Genomic DNA, 22964 nt, shown 5'->3' with positions numbered 1-22964 from the left:
GGAAATCCATCTGAGTGGGTTGCATACAGGGGGTATTTATTAGGAACTCTGCCAAATCTCTTCTTCAGGTTTCAGGGTGTCTTTATTTTCTGTTTTTCCTTTTTTTTTTTTTTTATTTATTCCCCTGTTGCCCTTTTGCCCCACCAATATTTCAGGTTCTGTCTTGTACTGGATGGGCTGGATGCCATACAGAGGCAGCAGGTGAAGATGCCTATGCTATCTTTTATGTTGCTGTTAAAGGGACAAAATGGGAAGCAGGAATAGCAAATGTAATGGGTGCAGGACTGAGATTCACAAGTATGGGAACTGTACTTGGGAACAGAGTGATCAAGAACAACCCCTGTTGGTAGACCTACAGGGAAATAGCAGCACAAAAGGCTTCTTTCTTGGCAAAAGTGGTCAAAGTGGAGGTCTGAAGGAACTGGCTGCAATAGGCAGCCATAAGCATGAGAAAGTTTGCGTGTATACTTTAAGTTTTTGTATTTAACCAGGCCAGTGTACCTCCAGAGATGACCTGTGCTTGCTCATTCACAAGGTTGCCTTCTAGCTGGTGTTGCTTGTCGGTAAGTCCTGTGGGCAGGGCCTTTATTTTCTCTTGTGTGGAGCTGAACTTTTGGTAGGTCAGCAGATATGTCGTGGACTGAGGAACTAAAACTCTCTTCTGGAAGCAAAGTGGTTGAATTGCATCATGTTTGTTGGGCTCAGAGCACATGTGCACATGCACGCACCTGCACACAGTACTGCTGTAGCTCAGCTCATGCCGAGGAGGTGGCAAGGTCCATGTAGTGAGTGTGGATCTGAGGCAGAGGGAAATTGATAGCCTGATGCAAAGCTTACTTGAAGCTATGGATCTAGCTCTGTGACTGGATTTTTTCCTATTTGGTGCTGATTGAGGGGCTAAACTAGGATGGAGTTGGGGACAGCATTTGCTTCTCTGGTTCTTGTGTGAGACCAAGATGGCTTTAGTCCTGCCCTCAGCAATTAGGTGAGGAAAATCAGAAAATCTGGAACCGTGTGGTTTACAAACACGCACGCAGGAGTTTGCAAAAGAGCTGGGAACAGAGTTTGGCTGCCCTGGGTGCTGGTTCTTTGCCTTGCCCACGGGCTGGCTGTGCTAGAAGGGGAACAAAGCACCCGGCTGCAGCCCAGTGGGGAGTACTGCTTGCTTGTGCAAACAGCCACTGCTTCAAGTAGCTGTGTCATAAAATAATGAAATTGCTCATGGGCTTTGCCACTTAAAGGCAGACTCCTGAATGTTTTTCATTGTTGTGGGAAAGAAATGTAAGTCATGGCTGTTAATAGGCTTAGCACGTTAACGACCTAATTGACTCCTGTCTGGTTTGGATTAACTTTTGTGCACAAGGCATTTCGAAACAAAAAAAAATTAATCCTCTCTGACACACAAAAGGTCTATTCCCAATGAAATTGTGTGGAAATGGTGGCCCAGGGGCTTACTTACAGAGTTTTTCCTGGAAAAAGGTGACTCTACTGTGGTACTCAGCAACATCAGCAGAGCGGAGGACTGATCAGATTTGTACTAGAGAACCCTTCTCTCACTGGCTTGTAATTTGGCTCACCCAGGCTCAAACTTGTCAGAAAAGAATGGAGGTTGGAAATACATAGGAAGTATTCCTGTCCTAGACATTTTAGATGCACGTCCTGTATTATCAAAGATCATAATGTCTGTGCAAATACAACAGAAAAAAAAAGCCACAGAGTTGCCACATTCCTTTTCCAGTCCTTAGGAGTTTTTCCTTGATTTTTCAAAACAGATGAGAATCACCTTGGAAGATTTTCTTTTTGAAATTTTGCCATTCAGCAGTATGTGGCATGATGCTGGCTTATTTGCGATTCAAACAAAATAAAAAGCATCAGAAGCTGCTCTTTAAATATGAGGTATTGATCGTGTCCCAGGAATTTAAATAGCTAGCGGAGTTCAGTGGCAAACTTAGTGTCAGCAGTGCCCTGCGATATCTGAGCTTAGTTGACTTTAATTTTTTATTTATTTATTTATTTATTTAAGTTGCCTGGTGTACAGTGACTTGTATGAGTATTTGTAGGGACGGGGGAGGAAAGCAGTTTAAGAAAGCAAAATGAGCTTAATCAGGTAGTGCCATGTGCCAGCACTGCTGGGTGGATGTAGAGCACAGCTTTCCAGCAGCATTCTCCTGTGGTGTTTTCCTCGTAGATCCCAGCCCTGGGAGAGGGAAGCTGAACTGAACGGTTCTTTGGGGCCATGTAGTGCTAGCAGTCTGTTTTGATAAGTGGTTGTTAAAATCTCTAAAACAACTCCTTTAGCTTAAGTAGTTTAATGTCCTACAGCAGCAGAAATTTTTAGAGCTGCGGGAGAGCTTTGTGGGAGCCGAACGTCTCCTGGAATAATCTGTATGGGAGGATTAATCTGACTGCAGGCAGGAGTGGGAAAGCATTTAAGGTTTTACGTGAGTGGATCTTTGAGATCTGAAGCTGAAAGTGCCTATGAAAGGGTTAAAACATCCCAGGTCTGTTGGTTCAGGACTGATATTTTAATTCCTTTGTTTAAATTCTGAAGTGCTCCAGCGGCAAAGGACGGATCCAGTCATCACAGGCCAGGTGCTATTGTTAGTCATATGATATGTGTATCTGTAGGATTTTTATCACCTGTCATCCAGCAGGAGAAAGAGTTCAAGTCACAATGCACGTTTCTGCTCAGGCACGAACATGAGCCCCTGTGAGGCAAACAGAAAACCCATTAAAAGGTTTCCAGGTGCATGTGCTGTGAGGGGGAAGGAAGGGAAGGTTGGGTTTCATTTGCTCTGAAGCACGGCGTCATTAAAAACATGGGAAATAGCTTCACACCAGCAATGTGAAACATCTCTTCGGTTCTCATCTCTAGAACGTGGGCCGAATCTGGGGTTCAAATCTGTTGTCACACTGTTCTGATTTTAAAGAACGAGCTTGGCAACATTTTTGTCAAAGGTCTCATAGTAGGGGTCTTTCTGGATAGAGGATGGAGTCACAGTTTTGTGTGTGGGTTTTAATACTTATAGATAAGAATTTCTCTACAGGTGAGCCAAGCGAGGAGAGAAAGAGGTCACTGTTTTAATGCATCGTACATGATTGTTGCTGTGCCCACAGGCTCGGCCTGGACCTCCACGCGTGAAGTTCTCAACTTATTCCTGGGGCCCAGAAGTAGCTGCAGGGCATTTTTGTCTTTCAACAGTATCTGCCCTTCCCCCTAAACTCGGATGTCATAGAAAGAGTCTTTGGCAGTGAAGGAATCAGTAGACCAGGGAGAGGACTAGTGGGAAACTGTACAATCTCCTTTGTTAACCCCCTAAAACTTAGAGCTGGGGCTGGGAAATACCTGAGATAGGGCTTTTTTCATTGCCTTGTCTCTCTGCGACCATACAGGATAAACAATAAAGTTGTGTCCACGCAACAATATCCACCACCTCAGCTGCAATAAGTGGATATGGTTAAGGTAACTGATGGAACAAGGGTAGTTTAACATCCGCTGTTATCTCAGGATCCCAGAATGGTTGAGTTGGGAGGCGTCTCTGGGTCCATCTGCTCCAAACCCCTGCCCAAGCCTGCACCCGGAGCAGGTTGCCCAGGACCCTGTCCAGGCAGCTTGTGAGGGAAATTCACAATATCTCTGGGCAACCTCTTCCAATCTGGTCATATATTTTGCATGTTTCCTGTGCCATCAAAGTCTAAGGATGGGAAAATTTTTCTGTTATTTTTTTTTCCCTAACTTCTCTTGCTGAGAGAAACTATCAGTGTTAAAGACGGAGTCAAACCATGTTGTGAAAGCTTAGGATTCTCCGCTAACCATGTCATAAAATTTTCTGTTTCTTTGGGAAAAGTAAGTTCTGTTGTAACTTTTCCAGAGGTCTCCAGTGATGTATTAAAGTCCCCTTGCATAGAAGGGATTTGATATAAAATGCAGCCCACAAGTATGGGAGTGAGCAGCTTGTCTTTGGAGGGAAGGTTGTTATTTCATGTTTATGATGCAGGCCTCATAAATTACTCTTCAATGCAAGCTTGTTTTAAACCCCCCTTTGTCATCTTGAATGAAACAGTTTTCACTTAATGCAAATGTGCTGCATGGACAGAAGTAAGAGGGGAAAAAAACACAAGAGGGTCAACATTTTAATTCACAAAATAGCAATGCATGGCTTATTTGTCTAGTTAGTTTGCAACCTGTTTTAACAATTGATCAAAGCTGGTAATAATTTAAATAAGTGCTAGTATGCAGGTATCAAATGTAGGGAACGCTTTCCCTGAACAGGTATAAATCCCAAACACATGTTCCTGCTATGTTGCATTTCCCCATCTTTAATCATTGTCTCTTAGATGTGTTTTCTCTGCAGGTTTGACTTGGCCTGAAACAGCAGCTGTTATGGCCAAAAAGCATGTGCACTAAAAATAGAGAGATGTAATGCAACCTGTATTAGTCCATATTAGGAAGCATCTGTTGGAGAATTAAAGCAAGGATTTCAGCATGGGCTACGCAGAAGATGTAATGTGATTAAGTGTTTGCAAGTATGGAAGTATTCCCTGTATCAGAAATTAGGTCTTTCAGCACTTTACCCATGGGAGTATGTTTTGTGTGGATAAATCCTGTGGTTTCTCCAGGTCCCTGGTCTTCCAAACAGAGAGTCTGGATTTTCCCTGCAAGCGTGTGATTGTTTCCTTATGGCTGACAAACAGCAGCCCTTTGGAGCAGCCTGCCATTCTGAAGTGTCCTTTTCCATCACATGTGGCGAGCAAAGTTTTATTGCTGGTTTGTTCTGGATGAAGCCCTCAGCATGAGGGCAGCACGGGTAATATGGAGCAGGAGGGATTGCAGTGTCTTCTTTCTCTACTGCCAAGGTGCAAAAAAGACATCAAAAAAAAGAGACATGCAGATATTTGTAGTTTGTGGATTTCTTCCCCTTCCAGAGCAGCTGCAGACAGTAGAACTGTACTGCTCCTTCACTTGGTTCTTGATAAAAGTTAATGCTTGTTTCCACTGGAACTTAATGAAATCTAAACTGGCAGGTGCTAATGAGCTAGTGTCTGGTGTCCACCGTCCTTCTCTCGGGATGTTCATGGCTATTCCAGTGGTCATTCTGGCTAGGAAGGCGGACAGGTGGCTCCAGGCAGACTAAGATACATTACTTACCTTTTAGCTGTCTTCATTTTTTCCATATTGTCATAAATCATAGCTCAGGGTTAGAGCCATGAGTTGGGATTCTCCTGGCTTTGCTTCCTAGTGTTTGACTTGTGACCTTTAGCAGATCACTTGGGATCTTCAGTGTGAAAACTGCCATGTGTTGAGCACCTACATGTTTGTATGGCCAAGATGGGAACGCTTTTGGCAGGTTTTGTCCCTGTTCAAAAGCTCTAAGCTTCCTTGGGGTAGTTTGTGAATCATCATCCATATACGTCCCACTCTGAGCATCCACAACGGAAGGCACTGAAAGTTTAAGGTTGCTTGGACCTCTAATTCTTCAGCAGTTTCTTTATTTACAGATTAGGCCTAGTAACAGAGCTGGCAGTGGTACTGTGAGGCTTTGGCTCTGAAAAGTTGCTCCATAAACTGGTGGTTTCTTTCTGTGATCTGCTCCCTGTGTAGTTTGACATACATGTATATGTAATGGATTAGAAATAACTACTACACATTTTTATTTCAGTTTGACCTGCAGAGCCAACACAGTTATGGGAGATGAAGTGAATTCTTTACTGGATTTTGCAAATCACCAGAAACAAATTGTCTGGCTTCCAAGGAGGTCTGTGCTACCTCTCTCAAGGTGTAGGTGTAGTGGTGAGGCCAGACTGTAAGTGGGGAACTCCTGGTTTGGTAAAGTCTCCGTGGGTTCTTCCAACCTCAGCAGAAGTGGTTGGCGTTGGCTGCCAAAGCTCAGGATGGGCTGGTATGGCTGGAAGTTGTGAAAACATTCTTTGCAAAACAAGCACGTTCACTAAAGACTCATTAAAACAAAATAAACCTGGAGGCCGACGATGCCATTTTTCACAGTAAAGCTGCAGCCAAGTGTTTTGTAGTCTCTAAAGCCCTGGAATGGATTAGGATTGTGCGTTATGATTGGTCTCAGATCTGCTACGTTTAAGTGATCAGAACTGAGGACTCTGAGTTCAGTCCCACATACATCACTCCTTGTCACTTGGATCTTAATTGTATTTGTGTTATAGGATCTTCCCCATGGCCCCAGGCAAGTTGGGACCTTTGTGTCAGTCACAAGCAAAGGAAATCAGTTCTGCTTCAGAGAACTTACAGCTAGTAACACAGCAGATCAAATAGGAAGAGAAAACAAGGCACAGAGACTTAGAGGGAGTGACAGAGCAGGTATTTCCATTCCCACTTCAGTGGTCCTAGGTAGGATTAGGCAATGCTCAGTGTGCCTGCTTTGTGTAACAGTAAATTGTCTTCTGTCGTACTTGAGCGAGTCCTTGTGTCTAGTTGAGTGGAAAGCCTACATTGAGGGTGTGCTTTTAAAAGGAGATGAGTGCGTGTAGTTGAGGAGGCGGCGATCTCAGAAACCCTGCTGACAAATTGATCCAGTGAGCTGGTGGAGGTCATAGTGCTGTCCTGTGCTGTTGTACAGGGCTGTTTCTGTTGGTCTATCTTTAACTGATAAACATTCGTGTCTGTATTTCACCCCCCCCAACCTGATCTTAATTCAACCTAGGAAGGAAGCCTGCTTGTATTCTCTTTAGATTTTTGTTTTTCTCTTCTCCTGGGATGTAAATGCCACTGATAACTTCCACTTCTTGTTTCACTTGCTTCTTGTTCAATTTTACACATTTCATTTTTGACTTTAAATGAAATCAAGTCATTGTGATACATCTGAAAAGTTATTTGAAATCAGTGCAGTGTCTAGATTGAATAGCAGTGTCCAAGAGGTGTACGTGCAGTACGCTAATCTTTTAAATGCAGAATTAATAGCCTTTTGAGAGGAGTTTGTATTTTACTAGTGGTCCCAGAGGAACTTTGCGGTATCCTGTCCCTATGATAATACAGCAAACTTGCTCTTCTTCAGACTGAGTTATGGTTAGTATATACCTTAGCAAGAACTTCCTGTAATTTCTAGCCTTGGTTTGTGTACAGTGACTCTCAGTCTCTCTTTTGCTCCAGACAGGTGATGATTTTTGTTTTTACATGAAAGTAATAAAACATGCCTGATGTGAGTACCAGAAGAGGATTCTCTAAGCTCCTGAGGCATAGGGACAGTCAATGTGGCCAGGTGGGACAAAGAGCTCTCTCATTTTTATGTTGCTGAAGTAACAGCATAGAGGAAAACAGAGCTAGCCCTCCAGGTGAGGATCCAGGTGAGGACATAGAGATGTTACAAGGGTCATTGGTGGAGGGAGCTAGCAGAGGGCTGCCTGGGGAAGAGGTGGAGAGGATTTTTAAGGCAGCAATAGAAAAGGGCTTCTAGGGAGAAATCTGGCCTTGTACAAAGAATTCTGCAGTTTGGCTTGTATTTGTGGCTGTTGTTGAACTGCATCCAGAAACCTTCTGTAGGTTTAACTAGATTGAGGTAGCTAAAATTACAAAGGGGAAGATTAGGGAGAAATAAAGTTTGAGGGCTAGGAATGAAGGTCGGTCTTGAGATGAATCTGGGAAATACTGTTGGAAGGGAGGTAGGAGGAGCAGGAAGGGACTCTGCAGTTACAGCAGGAACATGCCAAGAACCAGACAGTGCTAGACAGGGCTTTCGGTGTGTAATAGGAAAAGGTCATTTGGGGCGGTTGCTTTGGAATTATACATCTGTTGGGTTGCCATAAAAAGCACTCGAACATAAGGAGTTTTCTATTGAGGCTTCAGAATAGCTCTGTTGTGCTACATATGTAATATTTTTTGCCATTCTGAGGGAGATTTTGAAGACTGTTGGACTGCAGAAGGTGATAGGATCATGTTGCTCTGCCTGCAGCTAGCCATGGAAAGGTAAGATCCTGTAACGAAAGCCAGCTATTGAGCTTCTGCAGCGTTAGCTGCACTTTATGCTGAGGATCCAGTGCTGTACTGCTCTTCTGCCATCATGTAACAGCCCTGCATTTTGTGGGATTTTGGGCCAGATAGGCTGTGTAACACACTGTCAAAGTGACTGGCAAAAGAGTAATGTCCCTTGTGCCTAGTCACCCACAGCATATACGTGCTGTGCTGTAGATTGCCTGTTTCAGCTCATATTTCACATGTATTTCTGACCTCTTAAGCGGGGAACACCTGACTCCTAAAATAGTGTGCAATTTGGTTATGTATGCTCCCCGCTATGTAAACTCCTCTGACAGCCTCCTGCCCATGTTTTATGGCCTCTCATGCCTTCACACTAACACTTAACATCTGCACCACAAAATTTGTAACATCAGTTTGTTCAAATAAAGAATCCACCAAGCATTTAATCCTTGTTTTAATGGCTGATGTTTATTTTAGTTTGGGGTTTCATGTACTCATGGAGGGTTTCTCTGCCCATAGTCCATAAATCACATAGGGTAGGAGTGAGACTTCTCTGTGCTGATTTGTTTCTGAAGTGAGGCTCTAGAGATTTTTATTTTTTATTTTTGGTACCTCCATAAAGCTGATTTACCTCAGGTATGAGTTGCAGATGCATTAGTGTGAGTTATTTTTAGTATTGGTTTCTGATCTTTGGCTCCTCTTCATGAATTGTCTCTGATACAGAATACGTGTATTTCTTTTGTTCTGTTTGTTGTTGTTCATCCATGCAAATGAGGAGTTTTGTGTTTTCTCCATGTGCCTGATTAGGCTGGAAAATTGTTTGCATATGTGGGAGGCAGGAAGATGCAAATAGGGACTGCTCTGAAAGCAGCCCTCTGCAAGTGCAAAAAGGACAAAAAGGCTAAAGAAAAGGTATCTAGAGGGGATCTGCAAACCTAAGAAGGGAAAAAAAAGAAAGGAAACAAAGAGGGGACTTCCATTCAAGCAGTTTGCTTTGCTTTGCCTTACCTCTTGAGTAGTGACCACCTGAGCTCTCTGTCGGCTCCCTTGGGACCATTACACATCACCTGTTTTAGGCAAGCTTTAGGTAAGCTTGCAGTTGGAGATTGTTAGAAAGCAGATGAGGGCGAGAGCTCAGATTCTCAACGTTAGGTCACTTTGGCTGTGTTTCTAGGCGAGCCTGTGGGGTGAGAGTTTTCCACACACGATTTCTAGTCCCTGCCACCCAGTGGAAAGCAGCCAATCCACAAATTCAAATAAAACTCGCGGAGGGTTGGGGTCCAGAGGCTTTGTGTGAAGCAAGACTACCCAGAAATTTGTCAGGGGTCCCTTTGCTGCTGCTCTCCAGAAATCACACCTTTTGGAGTTTTGTACAGCTGCCTCCTCCAAAGAGGTGCTGAGTGGAACGGGCAAGGCCTTGCCAATTCTTTCACCTGCCTCGCGAGGAGGGACCGCGCCAGGCAGTTGCATGGCAAATGCAAGCTACAGTCTGGCATAGTGGCTTCCTTCTTTGACAACAGTGGCTTCTTTTCCACCAAAAAGAGATTTTTGAAGTGGAATCCTAAGTGCTCTGAATTTACTTTCCTCCACTTAGGGATTTTTCACAGCTTTTTCAATGCTAGGCCCAGACTTCCTTGAGTTGAGGCTTAAACGCCCTAGGAGGTTTATACCAGCTGAAAACCTTGAATTTATCAGGGAGTTACCAATGCAATAATTTGATGGAGGATTGCTGCTGCTTCCGAGAAGGTTTTGATTGTCAGCAGCAAGACCCAAAAGATCAGTGTTCACACTGGAATAATCTTCTCTGACTTCTCTCCTGATATTTAAATGATAACCATCGAAAGTCCTGCAGCTGAAGATGTGTAGCTTTGCAGTGTGAGTGGCTGAGTGGAATGGAACAAAATGAATAGAGAAACAAACTCTATTCATTTTAATAAACAAACTTCAATAGAGAAACGAGAGCGATTTCACAGAAATTAGGTGAAATCATCTCCATTTCATAGTTGGCAAACCAAAGGTGTGCTCATCTGTCCTTTCTGCTATAGTTGCTCCGTTTTATCTTCTTGCTTTTTTCAAGCACCTAGAAACATATGCATCCCCTATTCTGAGGCAGATTGTCACGATTGCACCCTTTTCTGTAGCTGTCCTGCAGACCATGTGAAAAGAAGCCTTGAAACTTGGTAATTTTCTTCTTTGCTTCTAGCATGTAGCTCCCATTATTTATGAGCACCCCAGGATTTTGTTTTTTTTGCTTGTCAAGGGGCTCCCGTCTGTCTTGTCAGACCCAGGGGGATATTTCCAAACCCTTTTTTAAATGATTCAAATCAAATTTCATGGTTGTTTTCTTAGTTTAAAATATATACCAAGTGTTGACAGTTGATGCCTTGGGCACAAAAGCATGTACAGAGCGATACTGGAATGACTGCTAGACAACTGAGAACAGGGATGGGATGGATGTGTGCAGATGTGCACATCGACAAGACAGAAAATGGGATAAGAAGAAGACAGAGCCCTTTTCAGTTGGGCTTTGGGGGGCTTACAACTGATGAAGTTGGTCACTGTGATTACAAGAAAGTTGGGGAAACTGTGCACCTGGATGTTAGTGCCTTTACCAGCCTGGAACACAAGGGAATTTCAAGCTTGAAATATGTAAAGAGCTGATAAACAGAATATGGGGAGGAAAAAAAAATCAAAAGGGATTGACTGCTTTGGGAAACTAGCAGCATGTGTAGTGGGGCATGAAAGTTATCTGTCTGATCATCCAGCATGTTCTATCCCGTGTCACTTTTCAGTTGACTGTTGTCTTTACACTCTATGCTGTTTCAGGACCTGTTGTGTGTTCTACTCCCTTCCTCACTAAAAGAAATTGGCACTGATATTGGTGTCAATATCTTATCCATAGGCTATTGCAGGCTGAGCAGTAAGTGAATCTTAGTGAATCTTGGCAGTTCATATCTTTCTGCAAAATACATTTGTCTTAATGATTTCATTTGCTTTTCTTTCATTTTACAATTGAAAACATGAATACATTTCTGGTGACTGAAATAAAGCGAGTAGATTCGGTTTCAGATCTGAACTTAATTTCTCCTTTGTTCATGCCTCAGCTGCTTTGCACATCTGCCTTTGAGCTGTCAAACACGTTTCACCTTCCAGTTTAGAAGGGGACAAATAGTAATGTATTAGCTTCTCAGTTTGGAGGAAGCAAAATTTAACTTCCATGTTTTAATTTTTGTGTTAGCAGTAGTTTACTACTGCTTTACTTTGCAGTCTGTAGCATGGGTCACTTTTACAGGTTCCAATAACTTAAGACCATGAAGGATCAGCTGGTCTAGGGGTTCCCTGCTTTTGGTGTACATACCACAATAGAGAGGCATGCGAGCGCTCTGCGCGTAGGTGGCCAGTGACTGCAGCTGCTGGTGTGTGTGCTCATGCCAATAGCAATAAATGAGCAAAGAAAGCTTGAGAAGGTCTTATCTAGCCTGACCTTCTGCACTTCTGGGTTTTATCCAGAGACTTCTGCAGTTGGCCAGTAATGCATGTTCCAAAACAATCTGACTTAATTTAAAATTTTTGAGTGATTAAGACTCTATCTTTTTGGTATTTTGTGTTCTTTTAAATTGCTATAGTAATGCTGGTAGCAAGTTAAAATGAAACTGATTGAAATACTGACTCCAGGAATATCTTGAAACTTCCTTGGCTAACAAGAACCTATGGAGTCTAGTATGTGTTGCATCCCACAACACAGTCTCTTATCCTAAATTTTTTCCCGATTTTTTTCCTGAATTGCAGCTTGTTCCATTGTAGTGTGATGTTGCTTTTCTCACAAGCAGGATTTCCATTCCATACTTGCAATGGAACCTCTAAGTTGCTTCTTCATCAAAAAACATTTTAATGAGAAGTCGTTGCAGCCTGAATTTGCACAAGCATATGTGATAAAAAGAATATAAATGTTTTACTATGATCTGCCAGCTACAAGGTGTCCTAATAAATATTTTGACTTTTAGAAAAGAAGAGGCAAAAGAAGATGAAATCAACCAGTGACTGGAGGGAGAGAAGAAATGCTATTCGGCTTACCAACGAGTACACAGTAGAAACACTGGTGGTGGCAGATGCTGATATGGTCCAATACCATGGTGCAGAGGCTGCCCAAAGATTCATCCTCACAGTTATGAATATGGTGAGTATTTACTTCACTCTCAAAAGAAGCAGCAGGAGTAAGCAGTTCATAGCTAAGGGTAGACTAAAGCTGGCTGCCTTGACAGCTGAACTGGGTAACTGTTTTGGCCTTGAGGTATGAGGAAAGATTTTGTTTTTCTTGTGTAATGGGCCTCTTCTCCCTCATCTATGTGATTCACTGTATTTGCCTAACACAGTCACAATTAAAAAGAAAAAAAAAAAACACACAGATATTTTGAAAGTAACATTGCAATTTTTCAGTTGGGTAGCATTTTGTAGTTGTTCGGGAGTAGTGTTTTCTACCGTGTTTTCTGTACTGCTGTGCTTTACCTTGGAAGAGAGGTTTCAAGAGTGGATAAGTGGTCTCATCTGACATAGTGTTTCTTGTTTTCATTTTTGTTTGGTTTTATTTTTTTATTTGTATTTGTTTTTTAAGAAGATATTTCCCTGTGGGTCATTGTCATAGGAGGCAGTTAAATTGTTACAGCACAAAGCCTGGCTTTGTCAGTTAGGAACACTTCTTATTTCTGATTTGCACATAATGAAAATGTCTGCTTCCCTTGCTGTAGAAAGCCCGTCAAACTCATCACTGCCAGCTGATAGGAATTTCAAATGATGAATCATCTTCAGAGCTCATCTGAAGTGCGCTTGTTAATTTGTTAGCTGTCTTGTAGTATTCAGCCTCAGTTGGTAAGGGAGCACAATGGGTGCTCACTCAGTCATTGGCAGAGGAAATAAAAAGACAATGGCTCAACTGGATGTGGACACTGAAAACTCTACTTGGAGTCAGCAGGGGTCCTTCCAGAGGCACTTGCTCAAGGAAGTCTTGAAGAAGCTTGTGTTTCTGTGTAACTTCCAGGAACAGTTCATTCTCTTGAGGACAGCTCTGTTTTTGCTCATGAGCAGCAAATTGGATTGGGAAAAAAAAACAGTAATTAACAGTAATTGACTGGTCATGCTTCCCAGTGAAGACCTGAGTGGCAGATGTTCAGTGCATAACCCAGCAATGGGACAACGGAGCTTTATAAGAGGTCTTGTATTCCTTTACCAAGTGCTGGTGTGAAGGAGCCCTCCTGTAGCGAAGTATTTTGCTGATTAAGTAGGTATTTTAACTAGTCTTTCCTTTAATGAGGTGTTTCCCTCTGTCCCTTCTACCTTTCATTTTGCCATCTAGCATGCTGTGACAATAGTCACTTAATAGGGCATCATTGTGTCTCTCTCTTTATTTGGATTGGTTTGTAGGAAATGTCTTCTTTCAACAAAGCCGTTCTTGTGACCATCCCTTCAGGCTCTACTGGCTTTCTTGCATTTAAGGATGTTTGCTGGGGTCTCAAGTGCCTTATTTTTCTCAGAGCCATGGTCCCCCCACCTTTAAATTCATGTACCATCTTTGCAGTGCAGCAGAACACAAGTTCGGCTCTGAACAATTCTGCTACTCAAGTCACTTTTTAATCCAACCTGATGCACATTTATGAATGTAGCATGTGCCAGGGCTGAGTTTCGGCCATGTGTCAGATTCTTGGGACCTTGTGAGGGGCAATGGATGCAGTTTGTTTGCACTGGCAAGCCAGGGCTTCTCCTGAAATCTGCTCTGAAATATTTTGTCAGTGTGATAGTAAAGCTCTACCACTGTGCCTGTCTGATTCGCAGGGGCCAGGATAGGCCATGATTTATGGCTGTGAGATCTGTTAAAGCTTGTGTATAGTCATGTCTTGATGGTCTTCTTGCCAAACGATCTCTTCTTTCTCTGTAGACATCCGTACATCTCTATCTTGTGTAGCTTTATCAGACTGTTAAACATCATTTGGGTTGAATACACTAAACAAAAGTTGGCCGTGAATGCTGTTGTTTGTCCAGGCTGAGAAGTCCTGCAGAAAATCGTAGCAACATCAGCTTGCTAGGTGTGTTTGTATGTGAGGAGGTGATGATGGATTGGGTCCTGCAAACCCATGTTCTAAACAGATATTGGAGCTTAATTTCGAATGGGTTTGGCTGATGGTCTTTTAAGCTCGATTTTGATGTTGTAGTATGAGCTCAGCCCTTTAGTAGACACTAGAGAGTGCACATGGAAGAGGAGTCTTGGCTGAGGAGCACATTTACTTGACATCTCCTAAGGTGTAAAATCCAGCTGAAACGCTTCCCACTGTTAAGTCATTGCTCCTGGGGACTCACCCATGTGGTTTTTCTGCTGTCTGATAGGGTTTGAATTTATGTTTTAGCTTTTCTGCCTTCAGAGGAGCACTGAGAGTGTCCCTCACCTTAGTCTGGCCACCTACTTTCCCATACTTGTAAAAGCATAGTACCTTTCAGGCTTCTGCCTCCCTGAGGAAAGCGGTTGTGAAAGGCCAGCAAACTCAGAGGATACTGGGGAATAATAATAGGCAAACACATAGATCGCATTATTGCATAAATCTTTTAGTGATGAGGCTATAAAACGAGGTGAAATTCAAGAAAATCAAAGGGAATTTCAGCATTCCATTTGCCGTAACAAAAGCAGATCCTCACCCTAACAAAAGAGGATGAAGAACAATTCAGAAAATATATTTCAGGAAAAGAGATGTGGTCAAGGTATGCCTTAGCTGAACCCTTCACCCAGCCACATTCCTTTGGTAGTGCCTGCACCAAACACGATGAATCCTTGTGTGTTAGTTTCTCATCTTTAAATTTGTGGTATGTGGAGCAGAATGACCATAACTCCTTCAGAAAATAACTGCAACACCTTCTTCTGGTGCAGGATCAGTTGTGCTCTGTATACCCATGCCATGAAGCAGCCTCCTTGCTGCTTGGGGTCTTTGTTTCCTGCCTACTTCACTGTGACTCCTGTCAGCCTTCTATGGCTGTTTAGCTGGGGGACAGGATTTGCCCCATGATATTAGGCAGTGCTTATTCAGCTATGCTGCAGGATGGCGGGCTGCCTCTAAAAGAAACCAGAATGTTAATTTTGGCTTGGATACTTGCATTTAAGCAAATAGAACATTACTGGTCAGGGGTATATTAAGTTAACTCCTCTCTGTAAGCCATTACGTTTACTGTCAAACCACAAAACAAGCATTAAGAGGTCTTATTAATGCATTTTATATTTATAGACATTTTAAATAAAGTGATCTGCCTTCAAGTATTTAATATCTATTTATGTTACAAGAATTTCTGAAGGGGAAAAAAGTCAGCATTACAAAATACAGTTTTATTGCTCCCTTGGTAAATGAGAATCCTGGGAGGGGGAACTACTCTAGAATAACAGCTAAGAAATAAAGCAAAACCATTTTGCAACCCAGAAATACCAGGTAGAGCTTCATGTAGGAAATGATGTGTTTTTAATAATATTCTGTGGTTCTGACCACCCCCCTGAACAGAAAAAAGATTCACATTAAGGTTCCTTGTTATTTCTGAATGTCACTGTAGAGGTGCAAGCTCTTCCATTTAATAATCTAATATTTGAAGTTGTATGACACCTTTTTCCAAGATTACGGAATAATTTTCCTCTCAGGTACTCTGCAGTGTATGAGTGGGAACAAGCATGGCTCCAAGGCTTTGAGTTAATTTTTTTTAAAATGTCACCACCTCTAAAATGAAATATTTTCTTGATTTCTCACAAGGAGTTTGATTCAGAACAATTGCACCCATGGGAGATTTTTGATGGCTTTGTGACCATTAAAAAAAAAAAAGCTGATGAAGTTGTCAAATGCCACCATGTACATCTGCAGCCTTAGCGAGGCAACAAATTTATGGGCATGCTGGATGCAAGGGCATGGATGTGGAGAGATGTCAGCAGAATTACATAAATGCAAAACCAGCTGCTTAAGTAGATGTGCTAATCTTTTTGTAAGTTAAACTCCCTTGGAATTGATCTTTTGTACAATGTGATGCAGTGTTAACATTTTACTTTGTCATCTCTGTACATCCTTTGGCATGAGGGCATCTCCAGTTTCCTGCCTTCGCTCCTGCTCTCCTTCAGTAACCACCATCATTTAGAACTGCTTTTAAACCACAAAGCAAAGTGTCTTTATGATAAAACATACTTATTTTGCTCACCCATTCTGTTGGTCTGCTTCTGGCAGCTGTAATTTCTTACTTCATTTCATCCATTTGGAGGCTATTTGGATGGATATTCTATTTCCTGTGAGGTCCTGTGTTGCTCCTGCAAGGTGGGCTTCATCTAAACTCCACTTCAGGCTTCTCTGCCTGAAACTAGGAGAGCAGCACATTGGTCTCTCCTTTCCTTTCCCCAGTGTTTCTTTCAATATGCTCACAGTAGCTGCTGTTCTGGGATCAGTTCAGGAGCAGGTTTTGAAGGATGGGACATACACTGCTTTCTGCAGTTTTATGCTTTTGTTTTTCCTTGTTTAATTTTCAGCAGTTAGACAGAAAGGAGATTATCTGTTCTCAGAGGCAGATACGCTGGCCTCTGGTGCGCCTGGTCTTCACAACTCCAGTCTTCAGCTTCCTGGACAAAAGTCTGTTGTTATTGAAGTCATTGGTCATATCAGTGTTCCTAATGATGAGGAATAACTAGCTTCAGCTAGTACCTGAACAACAAATTGTGAATGTTGGCTCCTTGCAATTATGCAGAGCTTGCTTTGCAAGTGAAGTCCTGTTGAGACAGACACTCTGCACATTTAGGGACAAAGATGTCTGAGTTACCAGGACCACAACACAGGAATTTAAAAGCTGCTGTGTATGTGTTTAAAAACTTTAAGTAAATAAAAGTGCATTTTTGGAGCTTTGGAATAAGTGAAATTTGTAGCTTGGTTTTGAGCTTGACTTTTTCTGAAAGAATACAGCAAGTACACAGGGACGCAGGGGTAAGTTTCTGTAGCGTGTGTTAGTTCTGCAGCTGTTCCTAAGCCATGCGATTAGTGTGAAAGCCCTATGCAATAGCAAGCAGTAACTTGAAGTTAGTGATCTTTTGGATGTCATTAAGAGGGAAAAATTTTATGTTGTTCTTTAGGAATAATACTGCTTTACTCTCTGAAGCCTTTTTTAACACTCTGCAGATCATTTTTCATTTTGGATTTCCCCTGTGAGAGCTTTCTCTGCGTTGAAGAAGCAGATAAAATCACTTTTATCATGCACGTATTGATGGATTTACATCTCTGTTCTCTTGGGTGCTGGCACATAAAGTCTCCAGAGCTGCTGCTGATAATCAGCTCCCTTGCCCTGATCTGGAATCTTCATGATGGGAATGTAAGGGAATAGGATATAAATATTTGATCACGGTCTACAGATTTCTTTCCAGCAGTCCCAAGAGAAAGAGTTATGTCAACTGTATCTTATAAAGAACATTAATATGTTCTTTTTCATAATGTTTAAAGGGGAAATCTGAAAGCTTGGCTTCAGGTGGGTGTTAGAAATCCTATAGCACTTTTCAAAACAAGTAAAAGACAACCTCAGTAACCTGACTAATGCTTCTGCTGCCCAAACATCTTCCAGCAGCCAAAGCCATGGGGAGGCTGTAGCTTGAATGCTAAGCTGGGAGGATGGGGAGGGGGGGCGAGAAGGAAGGGAATAAAAAAAAAATGCCATTCACCCTCAGGGTTACTGTGCTGAACTCCAGAACATCTGAAACACACACGTCTCCCTCCCACCATCCACCTGCAGAGGAAGCTCTTGAGAATTTAAAAAAAATAAACAAACTGATGTACTTTAGTTCTTCTCTTATCCCAATTCCTCATGTCTGGGTTGTACTTCATGCATGCTGGGGCAGGCTTGGACAGCTTATGCCAAAACTGCATTTATTCTGTCCCTTCCATGTCAATGGTATGAGGAGAAAGAAGGGCAGGAGGAATGCAAACGGGAGGAGGAGAAAGATGGTTCAGGCTTCACACTTCTGTCATTTCTTGAGGGCATTCTGAGCAGTAAGGCTCTGTCAGGAAAATGTGTACAAGGGAAGGAGATGTCAGAGAAATTGACGTTATTTTTTTCATTTTTCTCCTGCAACTCCTCTTCCATTATTCTGTCTTGTTTTGTGAGGCTTATTATTATACCTCTTTCTGTTCCCAAAGCACTCTTTGTGCTTTTGATGATTCCTCATAGGATGGAAGTTAAGATAACATAGTTCACGTTCAGCAGGGTTACCAGTGCCTGTGACTGCGTTTTAGACACATTGACAATTTTTCACACCCCTTCCCTTCAGTCCAGTGATCAAGAACGTCCCTCGCTCTTCCAGCCAAGCTGCTTTCTGGAGATGTGATGACACCCTAAAACAGCAGCCTTTGCATTTTGTTCCATGGCAGAGCTTAGCAAAGCATTAGTAGGTTTCATGCAGCTGGCTCTTCTGTTCCCAGCTGCTTCACTTTATTAAAAAGTTCTAAAATACCCCAAATATTCTTTCTTTCCTCATGTTAGGAGGCCACAGCAACCTCAAGGGTCTGATGCAATTGCAGGCTTGAGGGAGGGTGGCCCACAGCATGGCGAGTGGGAGGGGAGGTGTCTGTGAGTCAGTCTGCCTAAAAATGCACGCTGTCCATGCAGCAGTAAATCTTGAGAACATCTGCACTGGGAAATCCCAATCCTCCTCCCCTGGTACCAATTATCTCAGCCATTTTACAGGGTACTGTTAGCTCATGCACTGATGATAGCCTGTTGGGCACAGCCAACAGCTTTTGACACGCAAAGTGGGTGACGTTTCCCTGTAGGCTAGGGGAGAAGGGCAGAAGGTGGTCACGGCCATGGTGGAGCCTGACTTTAAGCAGGAATAACTTACTGTTTTGAATTCTTTTTATTTTAAATAGACACCTGGGCTCCGTGATAATATTCACTTTGGGCACAACCTGCCTTGTACAATCTAGTTTAATTCTGGCCATGTGCTGCCAAAATGGCTCTGAACGGCCTATATGGAATTCAGTCTCTTGTTTCCTTGTCAGGTCATTTAAGGGCTGGTTGTCTTACTGAGGTTCTTTCTAGCCTTAAACACTGTTATTTGAGACAGTTTGGGTGTTCATTTAAAAGGCAATGTACTGGGTGTTAGCATCAAGGCTTTGGCAGGAGTGGCTCCTGTGAGGAGACCGAGGGCTGCCCTGTGCCACACGCAGCTGGTTCCAGTCAGCTCCACAGCGGTGCCACCACAGGGCACTAGCTGGTGGCACCTATGTAAAGATGGGTTTTAAGAAAGCACAAAACTCCACTCAGACAGTGAGAAGTGAGGAAAAAAGTGTGAGAAACAGCCTGGAGCAGGCTGGGATTCACTGGAAGAAGTGGGGCTTGGATGAGGAGGCCGCAGTGGAGCCGGCCTTCCTGACAGGAATTGGCCTTCATGGAGAGGACCCACGCTGGAGCAGGGAAATTGGTGAGGAAGGAGCCCAGAGGGGAATTGTTACAGGCTGTTATTGGTCTGATTTGTGGTTAATTGAGGTGGTCCTGTCAGTACAGGGATAATAGTATCCATCCTGTACTTAATTCATTAATGAGTGAGAGCTGTTCAGAAGATGATGTTTGCTTGTGCAAACCAACGTGCAGGCAAACTTTTAGGTCAGTTTTCTTGCTAATTTACCTGTGGATTTTAAACCATTTTGAATGACAGTTTTTTTTTGCAGGTGGAGCTGTACAGATCCTTGCTGAATCTTTGTAGAACTTTCTGTATAAAATTTTATAGGGGGGTTTGCTAAGAAGAAATAGAGGAATCGGTGAAGGCAAATGAAGCTGGAGTGTCCTCTCCTGCTTGGTTCATGAGAGAAGATTGGAAACTGTAAACATATTTTGACATTGTTCTGCAGTTCTGGTGCAGGACCGTCTTAAATCATAGTGTTGCTGTCTTCTTCACCTGAGCTTATGATCACGCTTCAAATCCTGAGAAGCAGTGCAGTTGTGAGAAAAATACAACAGAAAATATTGGATTACTGTTTTCTGGCAACGGTCTGTCCTTCTCTGAGGAAAAATTCTTGAAACTTCAATAAGAAATGATTTACCCCAACCTGTAGGTATTGTGAGCTATTACACTTTCCTGTCTTTTGCCAGGAATACATCATCCACTTAAAGATTGGTCCTTCTAGTTAACTGATAGGCATGGCCCGAATATGCACCGCCACTTTTGATTGCACCACATCTTCAAAATTCAGCTGTCTGTCCTAAAGCATCAGAAAAAACTCTTCTTGCTAATATAATATACTGGAATTTATTCCCCCATGATACTGAGCAGTCTGCCAGAATCAGTTTGTTAGCCCAGCGCTGTGGTGTTAGGCAATTTACAGTATGTTTATCTGTACACACATTAAAGTGCTGGTTATGAGTGCATAGGAGCCAGTCTGACAGAACAGAAACAAATGTCTCCCTCTTAATCCAGTCAGAGCTCATGGACTGAAAGGTCTGGTTCAGCCTCAGAGGCATTTGGAGTAAGGGGCAGAAGCAGAACTAGCTGGGAGATGGCTGATAAGAGGGGGTCTGTCTCTTCTCTAGGTGGCATTGTGTTTGAACGCTTTAGTTGTACTGAAGTAGAACAGCCACTTGCACCAGTCAGACTTATTTAGTAGAGGGAAAGAGGTTATTGTTCTTACTAGACAGCAGAAATCGCCACAAGCCTGGGGTTTCTTTGGGCTCCATTTAAGAAAGTAAACAAACAAAGGTTGAATAAACATGCAAAGTAAAGCCTTTTTTGCATACAGGGTGTCTTTTTGGCTTAGTATCCAATTGTTGCTACTGCCTACAAGGTCCAGCACTTCTCTGATTGCTGATGGATGCAGATACAAATAGAATCAAATTATCCTTTGGATGGAGGAAGCACAAGAGAAGAGAAAAGGAAGAGGGTCTGACAGCTTAGAAAACAAGAAGCTAAACTTTCCAGTAACTGGCTTGTGTTCTCCAGATTTTGTCACTGAAAACTGCCTTTTGAAGTCAGTGGCGTTTGGATCTGTTGTTGCAGCATCTAGACAGGCAGCTTTTCTGCTCAGATGGAAAGATCATCATACATGAGGCCTAATGATAAGAACTTACTTGCCGTTCTGCCATTTTATGAGTAGAAGCTTTACAGGACGCTAGCAGTGGTCTAGGCAAATCAAAGGCATCCTTCACGGGATCATGGCAAATATTCATTAGCCTGTCCAGTGGTGCATGAGAGACTGACTTGATCAGTGTGATGCTCCCATTGACCCTTTCAACTGAATGTCCAGGTCGCTGTTTACAGATAGGTGAACTGTCAGAGCTCGTCTGCAAGTTTTGAGCTTACACCCCCTACCCAGCCCCCTCCCAGGCTCTGTAGCGAGGGGCCTTAGCTGCTCTACCAACATACCCCCGAGGTAAGTAAATAGTACCAGCACTTGTGTGCATTTGTATGCCAACCGCAGGGCAGATAAATGGCTCATTGTGCTCATACTGAAGGTCAGTGGGTCAAATACTGAGCAGTGTCTGTCTTGCAGTCTGTGCCTAAATTATAGGAAACATTTAAATGTATGATTAAATCCAACCCCAAACACTAGCGTGCTTAAGAAAGCTCTTACACTGAGCACATTCCTGAGTATTTGCACAAATAGGAAAACTACCAAGTGTTGAAAACAATATCCGAAATATGTTCATGTCTTGAGTTTCTTGTAGGAAGTTAGCTGAGCCTGTGTGATATTTCTAGCCAAGTGAGACATGGATAAGGAATATAGCTTACTCAGGACCAAGTCCTGCAGCCACTAGTCAAGCGTCTGTCTTCAGTTGTCTTGTTTTTGTGTTGTTGTTTTGAGTGAACGGGGAATGCAGTATTGATCCAGAAGTTATTATGGGGGCATTTAAAACCCTTTTAAAATGACCCCCTGCCTCACCTTTTTCTTTATACATTCTAGTTAAACGATTTGTACACAGAGAAATGGTGGAGTAAAATTCTGGCATCCATTAAGATCTTATATTCTAATCTATAAGAATGACGTGAAGTATCTGAGCTGGAATGCAAAATCTGGAGAAACTAGTAAGGTAGTTTCCGGTGCTATTTTTGTATTTCCTGAGGCTTGTGTCATTATGTGCTGCCTTATTACTATTCTCTTATATAAGATATGAAAATAACAGAGGGAAATTGCTTTTCCATTCTATTTCCTGAAGTCTAAAACACACCATTATTTCATCTTGCATTCAGATATCTCTGATATTTAAATGCTGAAGATCCATATTAGTTGGATGCTTCGTAATGTATGTCCATGTTCCTAAGGCTTTGGAGTTCCTTTGGAATATTGTTCTTCTTTCCTTCATTGCTCAGCAACCTTTTCTCTCATTTATTCCACTTTAAAGTATTTTTCTTTCTGTAGCTAGATTATGGTTTTGTCTGTTTTTTATTGTTTCTGTCCCCAAATGCTGGACCTTACTCAAATTGGTCAGTTGGTGAAGCCAAATGCTATATAGTAGGAGCAAATGTATTTTTGTGTCTTAGCTATGCTGTAGTATATGGAACTGTTAGAGTGATAATACAATAGCTCATAAGATTGTTTATTTTGACCAGAGTAGCACAGCCCATTTGGTTTTGGTTTGGGTCTGTTTTCTGAAGGAGAAATGTCTAACTTTAGTCACAGTTAGTTCCTTCAACCTTACTGTGTCTTGGCATTCTTACTGATGTACTGTGGATGTTTTCTGTGCATTTTAACAGGTGTACAACATGTTTCAACATCAAAGTCTTGGAATTAAAGTCAGCATTCGAGTGACAAAACTGGTCCTGCTTCGCAATCGACCTGTAAGTTCTAACTCATTTTTGCCCTTCTGCTGTAATGGTGCCACTGTATTCTCACAGGCAGAGCAGGATCCCTGTGCTGCCTGGGTGGGAAATGTGGGCTGTCTGTGCTTAGGATCACAAAATGTAACTGGTGCCTGCCTGCCATGCTACGCTGGGTAGTGTTACAGGTGAGAAGTACAAGGGGCCACAGGAGTGAAAGGAGCTACAGTCCTT

The 22964-nt window shown here is 42.5% G+C and overlaps 1 protein-coding gene across 2 annotated transcripts in view; it reads left to right on the top strand.

Moving 5' to 3' along the window:
* ADAMTS17 (ADAM metallopeptidase with thrombospondin type 1 motif 17) overlaps positions 1 to 22964 on the top strand; it is a 172407-nt gene that overhangs the window by 10769 nt on the left and 138674 nt on the right. For both annotated transcript variants that reach the window (XM_027465888.3, XM_027465887.3), the window contains exons 4-5: positions 11947 to 12119; positions 22668 to 22751. In XM_027465888.3, the coding sequence (XP_027321689.2) occupies positions 11947 to 12119; positions 22668 to 22751 (257 nt within the window). The remainder of the gene's footprint in view (positions 1 to 11946; positions 12120 to 22667; positions 22752 to 22964) is intronic.

This window comes from Anas platyrhynchos, chromosome 11 (genome assembly GCF_047663525.1).
Source record: "Anas platyrhynchos isolate ZD024472 breed Pekin duck chromosome 11, IASCAAS_PekinDuck_T2T, whole genome shotgun sequence".
Lineage (NCBI taxonomy): Eukaryota > Metazoa > Chordata > Aves > Anseriformes > Anatidae > Anas > Anas platyrhynchos.
This window is presented reverse-complemented; position numbering and strand designations above follow the sequence as displayed.